This window comes from Mastigoproctus giganteus, chromosome 9 (assembly GCF_048544385.1).
Source record: "Mastigoproctus giganteus isolate SK-2022 chromosome 9, ASM4854438v1, whole genome shotgun sequence".
In the NCBI taxonomy this organism is placed as follows: Eukaryota; Metazoa; Arthropoda; class Arachnida; order Uropygi; family Thelyphonidae; genus Mastigoproctus; species Mastigoproctus giganteus.
The window spans coordinates 175,017,153-175,040,728 of NC_143583.1; the positions used below are offsets into that span (position 1 = coordinate 175,017,153).

At 38.5% G+C, this 23,576-nt stretch overlaps 1 protein-coding gene across 1 annotated transcript in view; it reads right to left on the reverse strand.

The window, feature by feature from the left end:
• Positions 1–23,576, reverse strand: part of Uba2 (Ubiquitin-like activating enzyme 2) — a 368,774-nt gene that overhangs the window by 120,640 nt on the left and 224,558 nt on the right. The window contains exon 12 of the mRNA XM_090382009.1: positions 16,689–16,801. Coding sequence (XP_090238135.1) covers positions 16,689–16,801 — 113 coding nt within the window. The remainder of the gene's footprint in view (positions 1–16,688; positions 16,802–23,576) is intronic.

The following is a 23,576-nucleotide window of genomic DNA, read 5'->3' on the forward strand; positions in this document are numbered from 1 at the left end:
CCTCACTACTGTAATATGAAGAACAAATTTCCACTGAGCTTTCACAGCATGTGGGTACAACTAAATTATCCATGTCACTATTTGACTTGCCAATGAGGGTTCTTGGCACTACAACCAACAGTCCAAGTCTGAACCACAAGAAGTGCTGTCTCCTTAGAATTTCATGTGGGCATATTACAAAGGGGCAGACGAATTTCCTAATGCATTTCCCACACCCACAATCTACTGTCTAATGAACAAGACATTTAGCTTCTTGAAAAGGTCCAAAGATGGGTAACATGCCTGGTGAGATTGGCAAAAGAGCACCCATAGGATTAAATACTTTAAACATGCCAGCCACAGAGCTTGAAAACTAGATACTTTAAAGGAAATTTCATTGGGAAATGTATTACAGAGGTGAACATAAAAGTGAATGAGTGCAAAATTTTTATTTTGATTCCAGAGGCCATAAATTCAAATTACAGAGTGACAGATTTATGACTGGATTGAAGTTTTCTTTTACCTAGCGATTTGTTAATTATTGGGATAAGTTGTCTCTCTGGGTGCTTGTAGCTAACAGCTTGGGGAAATTCAAAGCTTAGCCAGACAGATACCTAGGTGAGGAGAGAGTCAAATAGATTGTTCGGTATTTTATCTTTGGCTGGTGCAACAAAAGCCCAAGGATTCCTAGCACCATACAGCTAATACTAATTCACTATACAAAGCACTTAAGTGCTATCACAAAACTTGCATAGAAAAATAGTATGATGAAATACCAAGTACAAGACCTGCTAATAAATGAAGGATACCAGATAGATCCAGCTATGACAGGATTATTACTGACCAACATATAAACCCAAATACAGTAGACTTTCAGAATAACGGCACCTTCAGGGATTCAAGGTGTAGTTATTTCGATTTTTTCATTATCTAGAAAGTTTTATTTTTAATATATTTAATGCTGAAATAATGAGGCTAAATAAGAAATAGATTAAGAATGCAATTTTATTAACTGCACATAAAATACATAAACATGTTGAAAATCCAATGTTATTTTTTGCCATTAATACACACCTACTTATACCCGTTCTATTTTCTATTATTATATCAAGTTTGTCACTAAACTTTTAATGTTACTCTTCTCTGTATGAGGTTTATTAACTTTAGGAGCCATAGTTAGGGGTTTTTAATGTAAAAGAACAGTATAATCAGTGATATACAAGAACTCCCCAACTTACGTAATACTCAGCAAATTTGACTTTACATAAGTTTTTGCCAGCCAGTGCAAACTGAAAAAAAATATGGAAACGTATTTTGCATCTGTAGGGATAAATGGAGAATGTGAAAATGAAAATAACAGGAACCCAATAATTTTTTTTTTTTTTTTGTAATTTGTTCCAAGTCCTTGGAAGTTGAAAATTTTCGCTATATTACTGAACTAGTTATCTCTCTAAAAGGTCATATTTATAATGGAAATTGCACTACCCTTTCATCGTTATCACATGTTCCTGTTATAAGAATCAATTTCGAACACCTTTGTGATACTTTTCTAAAGCATATTTCTGGAGGTCACAACCATAAAACAATAGGCACTCTGTCCGGTTTATTGGACTTTTCTGTTAGTGCATCTAATTATAAATGGGTAGTAAATTTCATCTTATTGCATTTGGGTTAATACTGATAACTGCATGCAACTATGTGGGTTTTTAACGTTATGTGCCCTTCACTGAAATCTTCAATCATATAAAAAAAAAAATTTCAGAAACTTCTCTTCATTCCTATTTACGTATTACAATGATGAAGGGAAAACGACCAAAAAAAAGTGAAAGTGCTGGCAGTGTCAGGAAACGAAACAAAATTGATTTATAAATGAAGATTAAGAAGTACAAAGCAGGAAAAAGTTGGTCATTTATTGCAAGGGAATTAGGTCTCGCTGCTTTAACAGTGAATACTATTTTAAAGGACAGTGGACGTATAAAAGACATGTCAAAACATGTCAAATGATCAACGCATTTAAGATCAACAGTGAACACAAAAGTGTTCAGGTGCTATAGCGAAGATGGAAAAGCTATTAATAATATGGATGGAAAATCAGATTCAGAGTTGAGTGCCCCTGAGTCTAATAACCATTCAACAAAAAGCAACAAGTATTTATGAAGATATTAAGGATAAGTACGGCAAATCCCAACCCAAATACATGGCAAGCAACAGGTGGTTCAATAGGTTCAAGCATCATGCTGGCTTCCACAATGTTAAAGTATACAGTGAAGTCTCCAGTGTTGATTCTGCAGCTACAGAGAAATTTTGTGATGTGCTGGAAAAAATCATTGATGAAGGCGGCAATTCAATGCAGCAAAATTTTTTTAACATTGATGAGACTGCTCTGTATTGAAAAAAAAATTCCGGATCAAACATACATTGCTGTTTGTTATTTGGTTTTTAGGAGCATTAGCAACTAAGGCCATACTGCTCCAGGGATATGTAGTGGTCATTCCCTGACCTTTCCGCATCCTCCATATTTGGTGGTCACAGGCTCGAACCCCCAGTCTAATCAAGAAGCTGGTGCTACGCACTGCTGCACCTGCCCACCTGGCTACGGAGGTGCCTACATACATTGCCAAAAAGACAATGCCAAGTTTCAAGCCTTCAAAAGATAGGGCCACGCTCTTGCTTGGGGCTAATACAGCAGGAGATTACAGATTAAAACCACTGCTTGTGTAGCATTCTGAAAATCCTCGTGCATTTAAGGGCATCAATAAAGCCACCCTACCTGTGCATTTCTGATCGAACCAGAGAGCATGGATAACAATATCTCTCTTTGAAGACTGGTTTAAATGCTGCTTCATTCCAGAGGTTGAAAAATATTGTAAAGACAGTGATGATCCTGGACATCCTATGTATCTAGATAATTTCAATTCGAAAGTGAGTCATATTTCTACCACCAAACACAACTTCACTCATCCAACCTATGGACTGGGGTGTTATTTCGAATTTAAAAAAGGCATTGTCTTCAGTAGACGATGAGAAAAATTATGTTAAGAGACTTTTGGATATCTTACAATATTTACCACGCCATCTTAAACATTAATAAGGCCTGGCTGGAAATTACTAAAAGTTGTTTAAATGGCGCATGGAAGGTAATATACCCACGGCAAGCAAAAGGATTTGAAGGATTTGAAAAAGACGAATCATATGAAGAGGTTACAGATAAGATTGTAAAGGTTGCAGAGCTACTTCAGTTGGAGGTTGATGCCAATGACATGGAGTTAATAGAAGAAGAAGAAGAGAGAAGGAATTATCTAACGAAGAACTTATTGACTTGCAGGCAGCGATAGTGAAAGAAAATGCTGACGAAACTTAAGATGAACCAAAACAGGAGCCGAGACGATTCATCACCAGAGAGAGATGGCAATGGCATTTCGTGAAATTGCATCGGCAATGGCAAGGTTTGAGAAGATGGATCCTGACAACGAACAATTCTTAAAAGTTAACAGAAGGGTGAATGATATGCTTGCTTGCTACAAAGAAATCTATGATGAAAAGAAAAAACCACTGTCCAGTCATCCATTAATATGTTCTTTCGTAAGGTTGAGTGGCCGACCCCTTCTAAATCTCCACAGCCCTCAACATCTGCAGCGGCATACTTAACAGCTGAAGACATTGATGCTGGCAAAGATGCTCGAAAGGTAAAACTTACTGAAGCCTGTCTCCTCTCTTTTTTTGTAATTTTATAATTTTTGAAATTTTTTTAAATTGCACGCTTTTGTAATTTTTCCTGTGCATGAGATAAAAAAAATTTAATAAATAATTTTATTTACATGTTCGTTGAACCTTTCTTTTTTGATTCAATCAATTCAGTGAGCACAGTTGCGAGTGCTGCACAGGAATGGGGGAAATTCCGACTTACATAGATTTCCGCAGAAAGCAACCCTTGCATAAGTCAGGGAGTTGCTGTAATCTGGTATATCTGAGAACGAACAGACTTCAATCTGTTGTTGTGGAAGTTGATAGCTTAAATAAATTTAAGGCCGAACTAGACAAACATTTGGAGCGACCGGGTGAGTGAAATGAAAAGGGGTTTTTTTTTTTTTTTTTTTGGGGGGGCTGATGCTGTATAAGCTTGCTTTCTTGCAACATATGCCTCAACTAATGCTAATATCAGTACAGAATTCATTTATAAATGGCGAATTTTAAACAAATAAAGTAATCACGTGACTTGCCATTTTCTTTTTTCGGCACTGCAAGGCATCTGCGCTGTATGTAAACATCTGATCTCAATGTGCCGTTATTTCGATGGTCTACTGTACTACTCTTCATATGGCTGCTTTGGTGCTTTTTGTCACCTCATCAGTGAAGAGCAAGGTGATACTGAAAGACCAAAAGTAAAGACCATATTAAACAACTCCTTTTTATACTTGGTGGATGCAACCAAGTTATTCCAGGCAAAAGGGAAAACTCGAATGACATTAAAATAGGGGAAGAAATTCAATCAAAAATGTAAAAAACATAAAAAAGCCCATACTAAAGAAATTAAACCATCTTTCCAGAAAGTGTCATCAACCACAGAAATTAATACATCAGATCAAAACCTAACGATACAAAATAAAATTACAAAGATCCAAAATTAACTAGAATGAAATAAACTTAATTACAACAATAAAAAAAGAATTTTAAAAAATTCATTAAATCTTAAAACTGACATCATTATTGGCAAATGGTGCTACATTAGTGATTGAATTAAAGAGCCAAAAATTTCTTCCATCTGGATAACCCCATAAAAAGCACACAAGTATTGTCATCCTGAAATTTGCATTGTCACGTATGGACGAATTCAATGGAAAAGTTAGGTGAAACTTAAGCAGTTGCACTTGAAGTTTCAAAGGCTATTGATTGTGTTTGGCATAAAGGTCTTCTAAATAACTTTTTTTTTTTTTTTTTTTGTAACTGGGTATCCATTTTCTCTCTGACTGCTCACTGCATATGATGGTAGATGGCTCTCTGTCTTTTAACTTCTCCACTAATGCTGGTGTTCCCCAAGGTTTAATTCTTTCTCCCACTGTTTTCCTCTTGTGTATTGATGATCTTCTTCTTCCATTGATCAGAAATCCTATCCACAGTTTTGCTGATGATAACACATTACATTCCACCTTCCAATTTAAGAAACCTTGCCCTGTACAAACATCTTCATCTCAAATATCCACTCCAATTCCTTAAATGCTGATCTCCATTGAGGCCAAGATAACTTAGTTGATTGCAATCCTCCTAAAAGTCTGTCCTGTCTTATATCTTGCAAAAAGGATTCTTCTGCTTCTATTGCTTACCTTCAATGACATTCCAATTTCTAGGTAAGATCATGTATCTCTATTGGAGATTACCCTGATCTCCAACAGAGATACATGATCTCTCTTGGCATAAGTCATTGGCATTACAAATATTGCTTCCTCTGTATCTGAAAAAGTGGGCTTTCTCTTTCGCTCTCAGCGTTACTTTTCTTCCAAACAGCTGTTCATTCTGTGCAAATCACAAATCTGTCCTACCACGGAACATTGTTCCCGCATCTAGAGCTGTGGCCTGAAAACCTCTCAGGGTACTAGATTATATTCAGAAGAGGGCAGTTATGTTAATTAATGACCCATCTTTAACACAGTTTCTCCACTCTGTCTCATGAACGTTTCTGTTTCTTCTGAAAGAAAAAGCATGCAGCAGAACATTTGCCACAGAAATTTTTCCTGAAAATTATGATCTACAGAGGTTCAAGTCTAATGTCAACAGTTATCTTCTTTCATCTTCTCAGCCTTCAACCCATGCACAGTACTAAGGACTGTGGGTTCTAATACCTCGTTTGGGGTTTTCATATTAAAAAAAAAAAAAAAAAAAAAACACAGTTTCTGTATCACTGCATCATAGTAATCTATCGGATTCATTAGACAAGACCGTCCCTTAACAAATCCATCCTGTGACTGCAGGAGGATTGCATTCCTGTCCAGATTGTCCTGGATTACTTCTTTAACCAGTGATGCCATTATTTTGCTTGGAACAGATGTTAAGTTAACAGGTCTGTAATTATCCTTGTCACCTTTTGATTCCCCTTTATTAATTAGGGATACGTTCACACATCTCCATTCCATAGGGACCTCCCCCTGAATCCAAGGATGCTCTCATAATTAAGGCTAAGGTTTGCTTACCTTCTTTGCTGCATTCCTTAAAATGATTGGGACAGATCCCGTTTATCCAAGGTGCCTCTTTTATGTTCGTCTTCATCAGTTTCTCTTCCACTTTCCTTTCAGTTATCACAAAGTCATTTAGCTCCCTGTTACAGTTAAATAAACTTCTGGCATCTCTCCCGTAAAGAATTCCTTGTATGAATGTAGATGCAAAACACCTATTTAATTTGCCTGCATTCTGAGCAGAGTCATCAACAGTTGATGGGCCCACCATTTTAATTTCTTCAAGGGTATCTACCCTGCTATTCAAACTCTCAAAACCGTCAGAGCATTGAGTTGGCACCTAATGTCTTCACCACACTTTCTTAACTGAACACACATAAAGACATACTTTAGTGTATCAAGTCCTGTTCTAAAAATATCTGCAAATACAAGTTACAGATTTTGTTGGGCCGTGATGTGTAAGAGAATCACCCGCTTCAGTTCTTCCCTGAACCACAGCACTCTTACTTATCATTTGCCTGTAGCTTTGCTGATTTAGTGTAGGGCATGATTTCCTTGATTTAATTTAACTGATCAACAGTGAAAATTAATAAAATTAATCAATTTAATTGATTAATTGATAATACTACACTAAGCTGGATATCACTTGAATGCAGTGATATGTATTATGCTACCAAGTTTTAATGATAGTGTAAGGTATAAATACATTATACCTTACACTGTTAAGTTCAAGATATACACCGATGAGCCAAAACATTATGACCACCTAGCCAATATGACGTTCGTCCTCCACATGCAGCCAAAACAGTACCCGGCGAAGCATGGACGTTACAAGATTTCTAAATGTGTCTTGTGGTATCTAATACCAACACGTAACCAGCAGATCCTTTAATTCCTGGTAAGGTCCATGGTTGAGATGCCGCAGATCAAAGTTGCTGTTCCAACGCAAGCCACAGATGCTCAATGGGATTGATGTATGTGGAATTTAGAGGCTATACCTGGAAATCTTCCTCATGTTCAACAAACCAGTCTCGAACAATCCGGGCGGTATGGCATGGCGCATTATCCTGCTGAAAGACAGCACTGCCAGAGGAGAAGACCGTTGCCATGAAAGGGTGTACCTGCTCAGCAATGATATTTAGATACAAAGTATGTTGAGGGTCAAACGGCACCAGGAATTTCTCCCATCTCCACGAGTGTTCGCTGTATCGAGGGACAGTATTCTGTCAAGACCAGAGATTTAAAAGTGTGTGGATCATGTGTTGTGCCCATTGTTCTTCTGGCCTATTGGCCATCGAGCCCCTGATGGGACCCGACGTTGTACGTACTACTGGCAGGTCCTGCCCCCTAATTTCCTGGGATTTCAGCGGCTAGGTTCTGGGGGGGGGGGAGAGAAAAAAAGATAATCGCGGTGGTATAATTGCGAGATTGCTATTAAGAGATAGTATGTGGAGTTTGTTCGCCGAAATGACCATGGGGTTGTACGCTAAAATGACAAGTTCTAGAGTTCTGACAAGTTCTAATGGGAAGTGCAATAATTTTGGTGCTAATTTAAATTTGGATGCGTGGGGCTTTCGTGGTGTATAGTCAAGAGAAGGGTAGGGTGGCTGAAGGCTGGGGGGAAGAAAGAGAAGTGAGGGGCCGATAGGGTAGATGGTCCCTGCAGTCAGTGGGGTATGCCCATGCCCCACCAGAGGGAAAGGGGGATGGCAGGAGCAGGAGAAGAAGACAGCGAGCCATCCCCCCCCCCATCTGCCAAGGAATAGGCGTGAAAGCAGGCTGGTCAAGATTACCAGCCTGGATCACCATATGGCTAGGTGGCAGCAATGTGCTGGTCATTTCTTTGAGCCCTTGCATGGTAGTCTTGTTGTCTTGATCAGGTTGTCAAATGCCTGGGCTTGGTGAGGTTGTCTAATCGGGTTGTCACAGTGTGATTTCTTTTTTATTATTTTTTATTTTTATTTTTTTTTTAGTTGGTCACTTCCAGGTCAGGTCCAGTTACCTTATTCATGTCATGTTCGTGTATTGAATTAGATTGTCACGTCAGGTGGATACATCTGTGGATTGTCATAGAGATTGTGACTTCAGGTAGACTCAGTTGTGAGGTTTAATTCCTTGGTTGTTTCACCCTGGTGTCAGTTCATCATCTGGGAAGGTTTCCGTGGTTGCGTAGACTTTCTGCTGGTCTGCACGGCATGGTTATTTACTGCAGTGGTTGAGGCTGTGGGAGCATCCTTCTTCTTGTGAAGAGGTCCTGGGCCAGCTGCGCGAATGCCTTGTATGTGTCAACTTCAGTTATGGTGCGGTCTTCTTGATTACAGTTAAGCTGTGTTCTAGTAATGAACCTGCAATAGAGGTCCTCATATAGTGGGCAACTGTACATTAGGTGCTCCCACGTTTCATGTTCACCACAGAGGCAAAACGGCGTATCACTCAGTCCAAATCCTTGTAGTTTGTCTCTAATGGCCCCGTGTCCTGTCAGCAGGTAGTTGGTGTAGAGTCCTGGTGAGAGCCACAGTGGATAATCTGGGTATACCAGCCGTGTGTTGGGTAGAAATTTTCTAGTTATTGCACCTTTGCTGGAGGTCTCCCAGCGGGCCTGCCAAGTTTGTTGGAGGTAAGCGAAGAGACTGTTCTTTTCTACTTTGGGATCATTTGACAGATCTGTGGTGTAGTCGAGGCATGTTGCCGTTCTGCCTTTGGTTAGTTGATAGAGTAGCCCATGCTTAACAATCTCCAGGTCCAGAGGGAGGGATCCCATTAGGGCCTGGAGTGCGTGGGTACTTACAGTGTTACATGCTCTCGAGATGGTTATGAGTATGTGTCGCTGCGTAGTCTTCAATTTTTTCCGGTTCACTGCAGTGGTAGCCTTGCGATACCATATTCCAGCAGCATATGTAATTGCTGGCAGGAAAATAGCTTTATAGTAGAGGCTGAGGATTTTTCTCCTCAAATCCCATTCCTTGCATGTGATTCGCGCAAAAAGTGCCGAGTATCCTCTAATTTTCTTCCGTAAGTGCACTATATGTGGTGTAAAGCTCAGGTTCTAGTCTAGTACGACTCAAAGGTGCTTTAATTCAGTGGTAACCTTAATTGTTACCTTGTATCTTGATTTGAGGGGGTCGTCTGGTGTCTAGGGCTCCTTTTAATAATATAGATCTTGTCTTCGAGGATGAGATCTTCAAGTTATTGTTGTTAGCCCAGCCCTCTAGAGTTTCTATTCCTCTGTTGGCGGTGTTCTCCAATTGCACCCTAGATCTCCCAGGCAGCATCAGAACCACATCATCCGCATAGGCTAGGGGAACGACGTCGCCGAGTTGCAGGTTCAAAAAACCGTCTAAAACCAGGTTCCATAGGAGTGGACCCAGGATTGAGCCCTGTGGGCATCCTCTGAATACTTCTCTTGCTACTGAAGAATATGGTGCTCTGACTGTCATGAACCTATTCGACAGGTAGGATTTGATGACTTGATACAGATTTGATGGTAGGTTGGCCTTCTGGAGTCGGGCCAGGACGCTTGGCCACCATAAAGTGTCAAATGCCCCAGCAAAGTTTATTGCTATGACCAGAAAGTATTTCTGATCTGAGGTAGATGCAGCATTAGTAATATTTTCCAGGGTTGAGCAACCCTTCCTAAATCCATATTGTTGGGGTGACTGCAGGCCGGCTGCAGTGTAGTGGGTCCCTATTCTGTTTCTTAATAACTGCTAAAAGAGCTTGCTCAGGATTGATAAGAGTGCTGTGGGGTCTGTATGACCCTGGAAGGTCCTGTTGTTTGTTGGGACTTTTGGGAATGAGGCACAAGTTTGCAGTTTTCCAGGCTTGGGGGTAAAGGGCTTCTTTGAGGCAGTGGTTGTATAGGTTAAGAAGCACCTCTGGAATGGTTTCGACGGCTTTCTTGACAATCTCTGGCTCCAAAAGATCAGAGCCAGGAGACTTCTAGTTTAAGTAGGTGGCAGACATCAGAGTGCCTGGCACATGGATGAATGGACCCAGGGTATCCCAGCAGAACATCACCCAAAGCACGACAATGCCACCACCGGCTTGTTTTCATCCCATGGCGCATCCAGGCACCATCACTTTCCCAGGTAAACGATGCACACATACCCGGCCGTCCACGTGGTGCGACAGGAAACGTGATTCATCTGACCAGACGACCTTCTTCCAATCACTCAAGGTCCGTTTCGATGCTCGCGTACCTATTGTAGGCGCTGTCGCCAGTGAACCGTGGTTAGCATGGGCACTCGAAGTGGCCTGCAGCTATGCAGCCCCATATTCAGCAGGGTTCGATGTACTGTGTGTTGTGACACATTACTCCCGTCACCAGCATTCCAATTACCAGCGAGTTGCACCACAGTCGCCCCACTGTAGCCACATACCATCCGGGAGGGCCTTCGCTCACCTCGAGAATCGATGAGCTGTGGTCATCCAACACCTCACCAGCAGTTTGTGGGTTTTTCCTTCTCGGACCACTTGCAGTAGGTACTAACCACTGCTGACCTCGAGTGTCCCACCAGCCGTGCCGTTTTGGATATGCTCTGACCCAGTCGTCTGGCCATTATGATTTGGCCTTTGTCAAACTCACATAAGTCTGCTGCTTTTCCCATCTGAAGAACAAGAGTAACACTGATTAATGGAGCTCAGTATCACGTGTTTTTTATACCGTGTCCTGACCCACGCATGTGCTGTAGTTCACCTGCAGTTGCTTTGATTGGCATAACGACTCGCTGGTCATAATGTTTTGGCTCATCACGGTATGTTACGCTATACTGTTATGATCACACTTTTAAATTAGTTATACCTTTACGAAAAAGTAAAATTTCTCAGCTAAACACAAAAAAATATGCGCCCAACAAGTGATTAGAATCTTTAAGCTACTTATTTATCACAATTAAAACCATACTATCCACTACACTTCTAGTTATGTGTTACAATATTCAAGTTGATGATACAAAGACTTGTGACAGAGAAGAAAAATGCATGGGATGCATATAAATTATCAGGCAACACAGAAGCCTATGTCAGATATAACCTAGTCTGTAATCAAGAATGACAGTAATGGCAGTGTGCTACTGCAACAGGATCTAGAAAACTTGGGCAGATGGGCTGAGAAGTGGCAACTGAAGTTTAACATTGACAAGTGCAGAGTACTGCACGTGGGATAATCACCTCCTTTTCCCTGCTAGCAAAATTCCAGTATATCATTGACAAAACCCCATGACCTGCTCTGGCAGCCTGTCTGCATTGCTCAGAAATCTTCTGGGGTTACCTCTACCCATATGCTGTACTTTGCATTTGTCAATGTTAAACTTCAGTTGCCACTTCTCAGCCCATCAGCCCAAATTTTCTAGATCACTTTCGAGTAGCACACTGCCATTACTGTCATTAACAACCATACCAACCTTTGTATTATCTGCAAATACTTTAAGTTGAGCAAGAGTCCACAAATATAAAATTTTGGGAAGCACAAGAAGATTATCTCAGCAAGTTTGCTGGTGTGCAATACGCGGTGGTCATTTTGATAAATGGCACTTTACTCTAGGTAGAATCTAACAAATTTCAGGACACAAAATGGATGGTTGCTTTCTCATAGTAGACAAATTATCAGCGTGTGTTTTTTCTTTTTTTTAAATACAGAATAAGTTTGCTTCCTTGCATCATTTTGTCTGATTGATATTGATACTGAATGCTTTTCAGTTTATCAGTATTTAATGTGCCTCTAAATTATCCTACCAAAAGTATTTGAACAGTCTCCTTCCAGCAAGTATGAACAACGTGAGCAAGGTGAATGCAAAGCAAGAAGAGGAGTAAGACTGGGCATACAATATCAGTAGCCGAGATGTCATGTACAAGCTGAACGAGTAGATGTTGGGACAGTTACAAAGTGTCCTAAATGTCACAATTTGTCATTGTTCATGGCAGCCAGCCTGTGTTTGAATAATATAAGGTCAGCCAGCTGATGTAGAGACACAAGAATGAGAGCCATGTAGGTGGGTGTAGCTAATTCTAAAAAAAAAAACAAAAAAAAAAAAAAAAAAACGGACAGATATTTACTGAACTTGGCCGCAGCTCAAATGACTACTGGAGTGTTCATAAGTGTGCTGTGGTGCTTAGCACATCATTCTTGTACCATTGACCAATGGATGCTATGGAATGACATGTTACCCATTCTTCAGATTAACTGGTAGATAACCGTTGTATATTGAAATACAAAGCATGGGATCCACTAATAAATGAAAGGATACCAGCTAGTTCGGGCTATGACAAGATTACTATTGACCACAGCATATGAACACAAATGCCACTTTTCACTTGGCAGTTTTCGTGCTTTTTTGTCATCTCATCAGTGAAGAGCTAGGCGAGACTGAAAGACCTGAAGTCAAAAGTGTATTAAACAAATCATTTTTATACTTGTTTTCTCTTTTACTTGACATATTAACCCCAGGGGCTCACATTTGGTGAGTATGGGTTTGGCACACCCAGGGTCCTGAGCTCGATGTCATCTTTCTTGGCGATTCCTTCTCTCTCTCTCTCTCTCTCTCTCTCTCTCTCTCTCAACTCTGAAATTTTTTTGGCTACTGCAGCATAAGCCTGAGGCTTCCTTGCACTATATGGCTAATAATAATAAAATAGCTGTGCCATTTCATGTCTGGTAAAACAGAAAAGTTGACCAACATAAAAAACAGATGCAATGAGATAAGAAACTCATTAAAATAAATAAAACTCATGCTGAAGAAATAAAACTATCTTTCCAGAAAAGTATAAACTACAGAAATTAACACATTAAATCAAGATAAAATTACAATTCAAATCATCAAAAAATGGCCATGTGATGAATGGCATTTGTGTTCATATGCCAGTCAGTAGTTTGGGCTGGTGTCCCTTTATTTATTAATGAATCTTGCTGTTGGTATTTCAGGATGGGTAATATAAGCTATTGACATTGACAGAATTCATACTGGTGATCGATGATCAGAAGGAAGGTTTGTAGGTAGTTTAAGAGTTGGCAGTGAATTGATTTTTTCATTACTACAGAAATGAATAGAAGTTAGAAGACTGTAATGGGATGATAACTGTGAAGGTTTTGTCACCCTTTTTAGGAACTAGCTGGATGCGAGCAAATTTCCAAGCAGAAGGGAAAACACCTTTGGAGTAAGAAAAGTGAAAAAAAGTGACACAGAACAGTCATAAGTTCAGGAGCATAAGAGTTTTAAGAACAAGAGAAGAAATACCATTAGAACCTAGAACTTTCTTAGCATTAGGATTGATCAAAATCCTTCTGACATTATCCTGACAGAAGGCCGCAGGGGACATTCAATGGAGTGAACTGGGAATGCTGGGAGTTGGTTTATCAAGATCATCAACACATGAGTTGGAAGAAAAGTAGGATGATAGCAGGTCAGCTTAATTTTTCCTGAAGTGGCAAGAGAACCATCTAGTTTTGATAGATGTGTGAACAGATATGGGCTAAAGCTTTTTCTTGTTTGGTTTTGGGTTTACTGGCGCAACAGCAAACTAGGCTATAATGCATCAACCACGATAAATAAGTAGACATTAAAAGTACAGAAACAAAGGTTAAAATATTACAGTTACCTAGGAATATTGGTCAATGCAACTATGTCAGAAAAGGATTTGTACAAAATATGTATAAGAGCAGTCAACAAGGTACAAATGATATATAAAATGTAATAAAAGTATATGTTAACAAAAGAGTATATGTTAAAATTATCTAAATAAGTTTATCAGTTTTAAATAGTTAAAAACAGCTGACATGTAGTCATTGACTGAGTGTATAGTGCTCACTCAGATGGGTTAAAAGCAGTAAAAGATATGTCGTTTATGACTAAAACGTGGGCATTCAGTTAAAATGGTGTCACAGTACTCACACTTAGGAGAGTCATCAGCCCTGAGCATAAAAGAGTGTGTCAGACAACTATGTCCTATGTGGAGGCAAGCTAGAACAACTTCTTCTCTACGACTCCTGCACAGACTAGACTGCCATCTTTGGAATACAGGCTTAATTTGATACAACTTCTCTGTGGACTGTCTATGCCATAATCGTTGCCACTGGGTGGGTAATGCATTTCTTATCACTTGCCCATAGTCTGTATACTCCTATAAAGAATGCTTGACTACCATTTGGACAAGAAGCAAGTAGCCTGTTCAAAAAATAGTATGGACTGATTAATAACTGCTTTACAATTGTTGCAAACTCTGGTGACTAGCGGGCTGTGACTGCTGTGGGATTAGGCTGATCTGGCTGCAGCCTCTGCCAGATCATTTCCTTTGATCCCAATGTGGCTTAGGATCTAGCAGAAGCAGATATCAAATTTAGATCCACAAAGGGTAAACAACTTCTGCAGGACTCTGGACAGGACTGGATTGGAATTATATCTGATTATGGATAAGGCCTGTAATGTGCTTAGTGAGTCAGTATAAACCATACACCTTTGATAATTATTACTTTTAATGTGGTGCAGGGCTAACTCTATAGCATACAACTCTGCTGTGTATATATTGCACTCCTGAGGAATTTTCTGAGAAACCGTGCTATCTGGGAAGACAGCAGTGGATCCTACAGCTGACTCTGATTTCGAGCCATCAGTAAAGTTGGGCAGAAAATCAGAGTAGGTAGATTGATGGGCAGCATAGAATTGTAGATAGACAGATGGTGAAGTGCTTGCCTTTCCCCCGATATTAAGGGAAAAATTGCATGATAGAGAGTGGGCATGCCATGGTGTAAAATGTTGCCTTGGTCACTGGGCAACACTGTCTACTGTAATGTGAAGTTCTCTGAGCAAGAGAATTTCACATTACAGCTCTGGGCTAAAGTTGCAGCAAATAGCCTTTAGCAAAGACCAGAATGCTTGACTACCATTTGGACAAGAAGCAAGTTTTCTACTTTTATCCTGTTTGAAATATAGTATGGACTGATTAATAACTGCTTTACAATTGTTGAAATCTTGTATAGACAGAAAAATCTGGAGATTTGGATACAAGCCAATTGTGATATGCAACATTTTTCTCTTCAACAGTTTTAACACATTCATTGGAAAAACTGAGGTTTTCCAATGAAGGATGATTTTCAAAAGAAAGATTTTCAAATAAAGGATGAGATTTTAAGGTGGAATGTAGAATAAAGGATTTTATCCCTACAAGAATAATTTCACCGATGCGATCTGAGGAAATGTTGACATCAGAAGATTTGGAACACTGAATCCGACCAAGGAAAAGAATCTCGCGGATCATCCCATTTTGTATTCTTGTAATGCTAAACAACACGATGTTGAGAATGCCATGAGAGAGCAAGAGACCATCACTAACTTGTGATCCGAGGTGCCTAGAGTACCACTCACTTCAGCCATGTACTAGAAGGGTTGTTTGTAAGAAAAAGATCAAGCACGTTGGCTGTGTGGTTAGAATTGTCTGGTAGGTAAATGAATGATCTATGCGAGGTCATTAGCAATTGCAAAAGCCTCAGCATCTTAACCAGCTGGGTCCATTTGACTACAAAACGGAAGCCAGCTGGAGTTGTGAATATTAAAATAACAAAGGAAATTTACCTCACTGTTTGGAAAGTTGGGCTGGAGAAAGTAAATTTGATGAGAAGCAAAAGAGTTCCAAGTAATTAGTGGAGTTGGGAGAATGATAGTGGCAAGGTATGAATTCCACAGAATGTGGTAGAGAGATTTTAAGCCAGAGAAAAAAAGAGGAAATTCCAAATTACTAAGTTCTCATAGTGAATATTAGAACAGACATAAGCAAAAGTACCACCTTTGAAGCAAAAGGAATCATGCAGTAAATAATTCAAACAACTGAGATGAGCAGTGGTTGAATCAACTGATACCTGGGAATCTGTCAGAAAAAATTCATGGGGGTTGTAAGCAGAAATGGACATCGCTGATATTAGAATGAGACCATGTATATTTGTGAAATGAACGAGAAAGTGTTTGGTATGTTTAGATCTTTTTGCAGATAAATGTGTTCTATTATTTTTACAATTCGTGGTATATTCAGAAGTAAAAAAAGGTGGAGAGGACATGCTGTATGAAGTATTGAAATTTTTGGATATGGCATACACATGGTAAGAATATACCCAGCTCCTTGACATAGCTTTCCCCCTGCATATACACTACTTGGACTCCCTGCAGTCACTATCTGAAAGAGTAAAGGCAGTGAGATTATACACTAGCTGATCTGGAGGCCTCCTACAGAGGTACCAATAGGTTCAGTCTGGTAGACTGTCTTGTGGCTGGCCTGGGATTACTGCTGGAAGTTATTACAATTGCTCTACAATTTATGTTAATTAAGCAAGAATCATCAAATTATCAAAATAATAATAATAAATAAAAAAATAACTTGTTTTCACAAGCTTACAGGACTTTAAAATGTTTTAAATATTTACTTTTGCAACTTGTAAAGACTTTATGCTTTTTAACCCAGTCTATACAGATTGAGAAAAAGCATCACCATAAATAAAACAAAGTATTTTATATTTGTTATATATTTAAATTATATTTAATAAAGATCAAATACACTTACTGTCCTGCAACTCTCTATTCTTCCTTTTAAAACTTTAAAAAGCTGCATCACGATTAAGCCAGCAATTATTGCATTGGTAGTTGCAATAGCAGGTATAATACTTCCGGCCATGGCTGTATACATAAATATAACGATTAATAGATATATTCTAAGTAGCAGGTGTATCAAAACTAAGCATTGATTTGAATGAAGACTATTCAAATAATTAAAACAGTTAACGTACAAGAAAAAACAAAAGTTTACACTTTCCAATCTTCTGCACCATTTTTCATTTAACTTTTTATTATCATTAACATAACATAACATCAACATTACATTCACAAGAAATGATGTAATAATAATGTTGCCATTAAGAAAATTGCAACAAAATGGATATCATTGGGTAATGGTGATCCCCAAGTCCTTTTCTTTCTCCATTACTGTACTGGTGGTCCTACACTCCATTACTCTGAGTGTAGGACCACCAGTACTGTGCATTTTTCAATATTAAACCCCAGTTCTAAGCCCATCTGACTAATTATTCTCAGTATTGTTGCAGCATCATACCCTGATCTTTTTCTATAATCACCTTGCCTTCATATCATCTGTAAACTTGTTCTTTCACCAAAATCATTAATAAATACAGAAAACACTGGGGCCAGCAATGAACCTTGGGGTCACTGCACTAATTACAGTAGTCCAAGAAGAACAGTGCTCATAAATAACCACTCTGTCTTCCCCCACTCAACCATCCCTTTATCCATAGCAATAACTTGTCCCTAATGTCACAGTGCTCCAATCTGAGCAGCAACCTTTAATACGGAATAGTAAAGACTGCTGTACAAATTGAGTAGCATACAGTGGTGCTCAAAAAAATTCCACCACCTAATTTTTTAGTCATTTTTCCTTGTACTGGCAGCTTATCTTTTAAAAATAGCTAAAATAACATAAATAATAGCAATACACATATGAAACTATTAATTGCAGAAAAATTTACTTTTATGCCATATGGATAAAAATAGAATGAAATAGTACTTTTCTCTGAAATAACAGCATGTTACTTTTGCTTCATATAATAAAAAAATTCTATGAAAGCAGTGATTGTTTCATTATTTTGCTCATACTAGGGGGACAGGCAGCTATATTACTAAAAAAAATACAACAAAATGCATACTAATATTTCGTTGGCATCGAATGAATATGGTTCTATATGTATTCCTCAGAAATCTCATGGTACCAAGCACTGATTAATGTCTCCTACATTTGCTAAGTATTTTTGGTTTCTTTTGCATTACGAAAGCACCCATTTTGTTCCAACAATTTTTTTCAACTGGATTGAAGTCCGGACTGTTCATATGTTATTGTATGAACTGATTCATCTTTCAACCATTTTTATACCTGTGATCAGTAAAGACAATGAAATAAATTAATTATTTAAGCAAGAGAGCAAAGTTTCATAAATTTAAAACCTTTTCAAATTTTATGAAGTAGTACTTATGGTTTTGGCTCTATGAAATGCCAGTCATTCTGAAAAATGCAATTGACAATATCCTGATAGTGATCTCTAATTGTGGGAAGTAATTTTGATTCAAGAATGCCCTTGTAAACCTCAGCATTAACTGTACCCATCACAAAATTCAAGATTACCAACTCCTCTAAGTGAAATACAGTCCCATATTATTTGAGATGCAGAATGTTTTACTGTGGAGATGATACAGTCAAAATGAAATTCTATTCCTCTTCTTCATCTAACAGTCTGGTCCACCATGAAAACTGAATTTTGATTCATCAGAGAAAAATAACACATTTCCACTGATCCTCAGACCAACTAGCATGCTCTATTGCCCACTTTAGACACAGCTTTTATTTTTTGCATCAAAAGTATTTTTTTTCTTGGGTGAAATGCTACTAATTTTGACGAGAAAAGGCATCTACGTATCATAGCAGCACTTGCCTTTAATTCTGAATCTTTCCTCCTCCCATGCTGTTTTGAGATTTGCCAATGAGGATCTTTGAAACCAGAAATGTCCTGAGCTGCAGAAGAATTCGTGAATGTCCAGTTCCTTTCTGTTTAGACTGCCAAGTTCTGATAGTTTTCGTAATAAATGTGCCACTGTTGACTGATTACAGTGAATCCTTTTAGCAACTTCATGTGTAGAATGTCCCTCTGCATTCAATGCAGCAGCAACACTTTTGGTTCATGGTGCTAATTGTGAAAACTTAGCCACTGAAATAGCATGGAATATTGGGCTCATGGCACATGGACTGTATTTATACTGCCATTAGGGTGATGCAATCATGTATGGCACATGACATCATCTAAGAGAGCTTGCTAGAGATGGATGAGGCAATAGAGTAATGCTATTACAAAATATATATGATATATTACCGATTTTCACAAAATTCAGGGAATTTTGCAAGCAATGCAATTATTTGAGCACCACTGAAGCTTCCATTCACTGTATTACTTTCTGTTTTAGCATAATATAAAAAAGTGCATTTCTTAAATGTTAGTTGACAAGTCTGGTGCTGAATTTAAATACACTGTTTCATGTTTAACCATTGCACAAAATGCTTTTGTCTCTATTATTACTTTAAAATTGTTTTCTTCTGTTGATTATCATTAATCTGTTTTTGCTTTTAGTTATTTGGCAAAACACTAATGAAGTGCAGGGGTAAGTTTTGTTTTTTCACATTCTTACAAGTTTTCTGAACTGGAAAATGGAAGTAACTAACAGATTCAGGTTTACTCTTCATGACTGTAATAATTTCTTACCCATTTTTTTAGTATTAGCCATATACTGGAAGGAAGCCCCAGGCTTTCTCTTTGTTGGAGGAAGGAAAAAAAGAAAAAAGATAAAATAAAAATTTTGCATTTACCTGCTAACTAAGGTAATTATCAAGTTAACCTGTTAATTTCTTCAAGATGTCAGCTTCAACCACTTGCAGAGACAAGTTGTTCCCGTAATTAAAAACTTGCTGGCTAAAAGAAAGCTTCCTACAAACAAGTCTAAATCTCCTCCCCTCTACTCTGAATTTATGGCTCCTAGTTCAAGAATTCTTAATAACAGTGAAAATTTGCAGTCATTCATTTTAACAACTCCTCTCAGTGCCTTATAAACCACAAAGAGGTGTCTGGTTGTCAAGTTCTGTAGCTTACAAAATCAAACTCATTTCATGTAGAGTTGCTCTTCTGCTGATCTCGCCATATCAGTTGCCCATCTTATCTTTGGCTTTCAAGAAGCTCAATAATAAAAACATAGCCACTACTCTTCTGACTATTCTTGAAGCTTGGTCAAGTGATTCAGAAGCCTGGCACTGATAATTTACCAACCCTCCTAATCTTTAAACCATTTGCAAACCAACATCACATTTCCAACACCCTTTATTTCATTGTCTTTTGTGAAAATCAGAAAAAACAGTGGTTTAAAGAATAGCATTTCTGATGTTACATCAATCTGAAAAGTATCCATTAATCATAACCCTCTGCAGTCACCCTGCAATCCATTAGTATTAGTATTGGCCGCATGGTGCAAGAAAGCCTATGGCTTATGCTGCACCAGCCAAAAAAAAAAAAAAAAAAAAAACCGAATAAAACAACGATAAATAAAATAAAATAAAATAAAAAAATAATAATAATTAATAAAAGAAAAGGAAATTAAACCTATCATCCTAGGCGCTTCCCTCACCCGAAGGTACTACCCAGATGACCTTTGAATTTCCCCAAACTGTCAGCCTCTACCACCCACGTAGGTAACTTATTCCAGTAATTTATAACTTGCTGGCTAAAATAAAACTTCCTGCAGTCCAATCTAAACATTTCCCCCCGTAACTTGAATTTATGTCCCCTCATTATTATGTCCCCAGCATCATTTATAATCTTGAAAATTTCGTCCTCATTCATTTTACTGATGCCTCTCAGAGCTTAAACACCTCAATCAAATCTCCTCTAAGGTGTCTAGTTTCCAAACTCTGCAACCCACATATTCAAAGTCTTTCTTCATAAGGACACCCTTTTGCCGATCTCACCAGGTGAGTTACCCGTCTTTGCACCCTTTCAAGAAGCTCGATATCTTTCTTTAGGTGCGGCCTCCATACTTGAACACAGTATTCCAAGTGTGGTCTAACATAAGCCTTATATAATGGGATTATCACGTCCCTATCTCTACTTGCAAAAGTTCGATAGATCATCAATAGGACACCATGGCCCTTCCTTGCAACCTGTTTACAATGCTCAGAGAATTTCATGTCTGACTGAATTATAACACCCAAGTCCTTTTCCTCCAGTACTGGGTTTAGTTGAACTCCACCAAGTGAATAAGTTATTTTGGGATTACTGTTTCCCAAGTGAATCTTGGGAAATAAGTTATTTTGGGATTACTGTTTCCCAAGTGAATCTTGGGAAACAGTAATCCAACAACTTTAATCCAACAAAGTGTAATACCTTACACTTTGTTGGATTAAAGCATAGCTGCCATTTTTCTGACCATTCCTGAAGTCTATCTAGGTCTCTCTGAAGAAGCTCAGCTTGACAGATCATTAACTACTCTACCAATTTTAACATCTGCAAATTTAGACATCACGCCCTCTAACCCTTCATCGATATCATTTATGAAAATTAAAAACAACAGTTGTCCCAATACTGATCCTTGGGGAACCCCACTTCTTACATCAACCCAATCTGAGGAATAGCCATTTATCACAACCCTCTGCCTCCTGCCCTGAAGCCATCCTGCTATCCATCTAAGGATTTTCCCAGTGATTCCAACCTGTTCCAGCTTATAAAGCAACCGCTGATGTGGGACTGAGTCAAAAGCTTTGCTGAAATCTAAATAAACAATGTCGAAATTATTCCCTAAATCCAGCTCGTGAATGACCCTTTCAAAATAGCGAACGAGATTTGTTAAACATCACTTTCCCTTTACAAAACCATGCTGAGTATCCTCGAGAATTTCAATTCGATCCAAATGATCCTGAATTCCACCCTTGATCATTGCCTCCACAATTTTCCCTACCACTGAAGTCAGACTGACAGGTCGATAATTTCCCACTTCACTCTTAGAGTCACCCTTATGTATGGGAGATACATTGGCACTTTTCCAATCCAAACGGAATCTCCCCAGATTCTAGTGATGCTCGCATAATTAGCCTCAATGGTTCAGTGCACTCATTTGCCTCCTCCCTTAAAATTATAGGATATATTCCATCAATTTCAGGAGCCTTACTGGCCTGTAGGCTCGAAAGTTTTTTCATTAAATAATCTTGCGAAATTTCAATATCAACTTTGCTCCCACAATTTCCCATTGCCACAAAGGCTTTTCATTTGTAAATATCGATGCAAAATAACTGTTGAGTTCATCTGCAACGGCAGCTGGTGTATTTAATACTATCCCCTTTCCCTTACGTAAAGGTCCGATCTGGTTTGTCCTGCTCTTCTTGGCATTTATATATGTGAAGAATTCTTTATCCCCCACCCTCTTTGCTCTGTTTGCTAGTGATTTCTCATAAACTGCCTTTGCTTGTCAAACCTTTTCTGTGGCTGTATTACAGATCATCTTGTAGCTGTTATAGGCTTCAGTACTTTTTATTGCTCTGTAACCTTTCCATGCCACCTTTTTCTGCTCAAGTAATGTGGCAACTTCACTATTCATCAAACTTGGAACCTTCCTCATGGAGTATTTTTTTAATATTAGAATCTTTCCAGTAATCTCAAATGTTTCAGCTTATACAGAAAACTTTCATGAGAGAATGAATCAAATGCTTGCTAAAATCCAAATAAACTGTATAATTTGTTCTCTATTTGAGGCAATAATCAAGATTGCATTCTTGATTATTGTCTCAAAGAATTTCCCTACCAACCACTAAAGAAGAAATACCAGTCTGCAGTTAATTGCTTCACTTTTAGAACCACCTTAATGTATTTGCAATATGTTGCAATATTCTTTTTCCAATGCAAAGGAATCTCTCCTGTGTCCGATGATGCCCTCTTAAGTAACTTCAATGGTTTAACATGCTCTATGGCCTCCTCACTCAAAATTACTGCATCATCATCAGCCATTTTCAATCCACTGCAGGACGAAGGCCTCACCAGCAACTTTCCAGTTCCTTCTGTTTTGTGCAGTGGCCATCCATTTACTACCCACGAACTCAGAATTTCATCTGTCCATCTACGTTGTTGTCTGCCAGGTTTTCTTCTAGCTCCTCTTGGGTATATACCATTCTGTTATTTTCTTAGTCCATCTGTCATCATGTCTTCGAGCTATGTGTCCCGCCCAAGACCATTTTAGTTCTTTAGTTTTGATAAGAATGTCCTTTACTTAAGTTTGCTGCCTAATCCATGTGTTTCTCTTCTTATCTAACAGTCTGATTCCCAATATAATTCATTCCCTTCTTTGCTGTGTAGTTCTCAGCTTGTCATCCATTCTTTTGGTGAGAGCCCAAGTTTCATTTCCATAAGTCATGGTGAGTAGTAAACATTGTTTCATTATTTTACGTTTCAGACAAATTGGAATATTGCTCCTCAGTATGTGACTATATTTCCCGAATGCCATCCATCCAAAATCCATTCTTCTCTTGACTTCCAGCCATTTATCATTATTACAACTAATGACTTCTCCCAGATAAGTATATGACTCCACCTTTTCAATTGAGGAAAGACAGATGTAGGATAGATGTGCAGAAATTTGCCTTTAGCCAGCAGGTGGTTGGTTGGTGGAACAGACTTCCATCCCTTGTAGTGGAGGTTGATAGCCTAAATAAGTTTAAGGCTCAGCTGGACAGGTATTTTGAACGAACATAGGGGTGAAGTGGAAGTGGTTTTTTCTTCTTTTTTTTTTTGGCTGATGCTGCATAAGCTTGCTTTCTTGCATCAAATGCCTCTACCTCTTTTTTAATATTAGTAATTAGCAT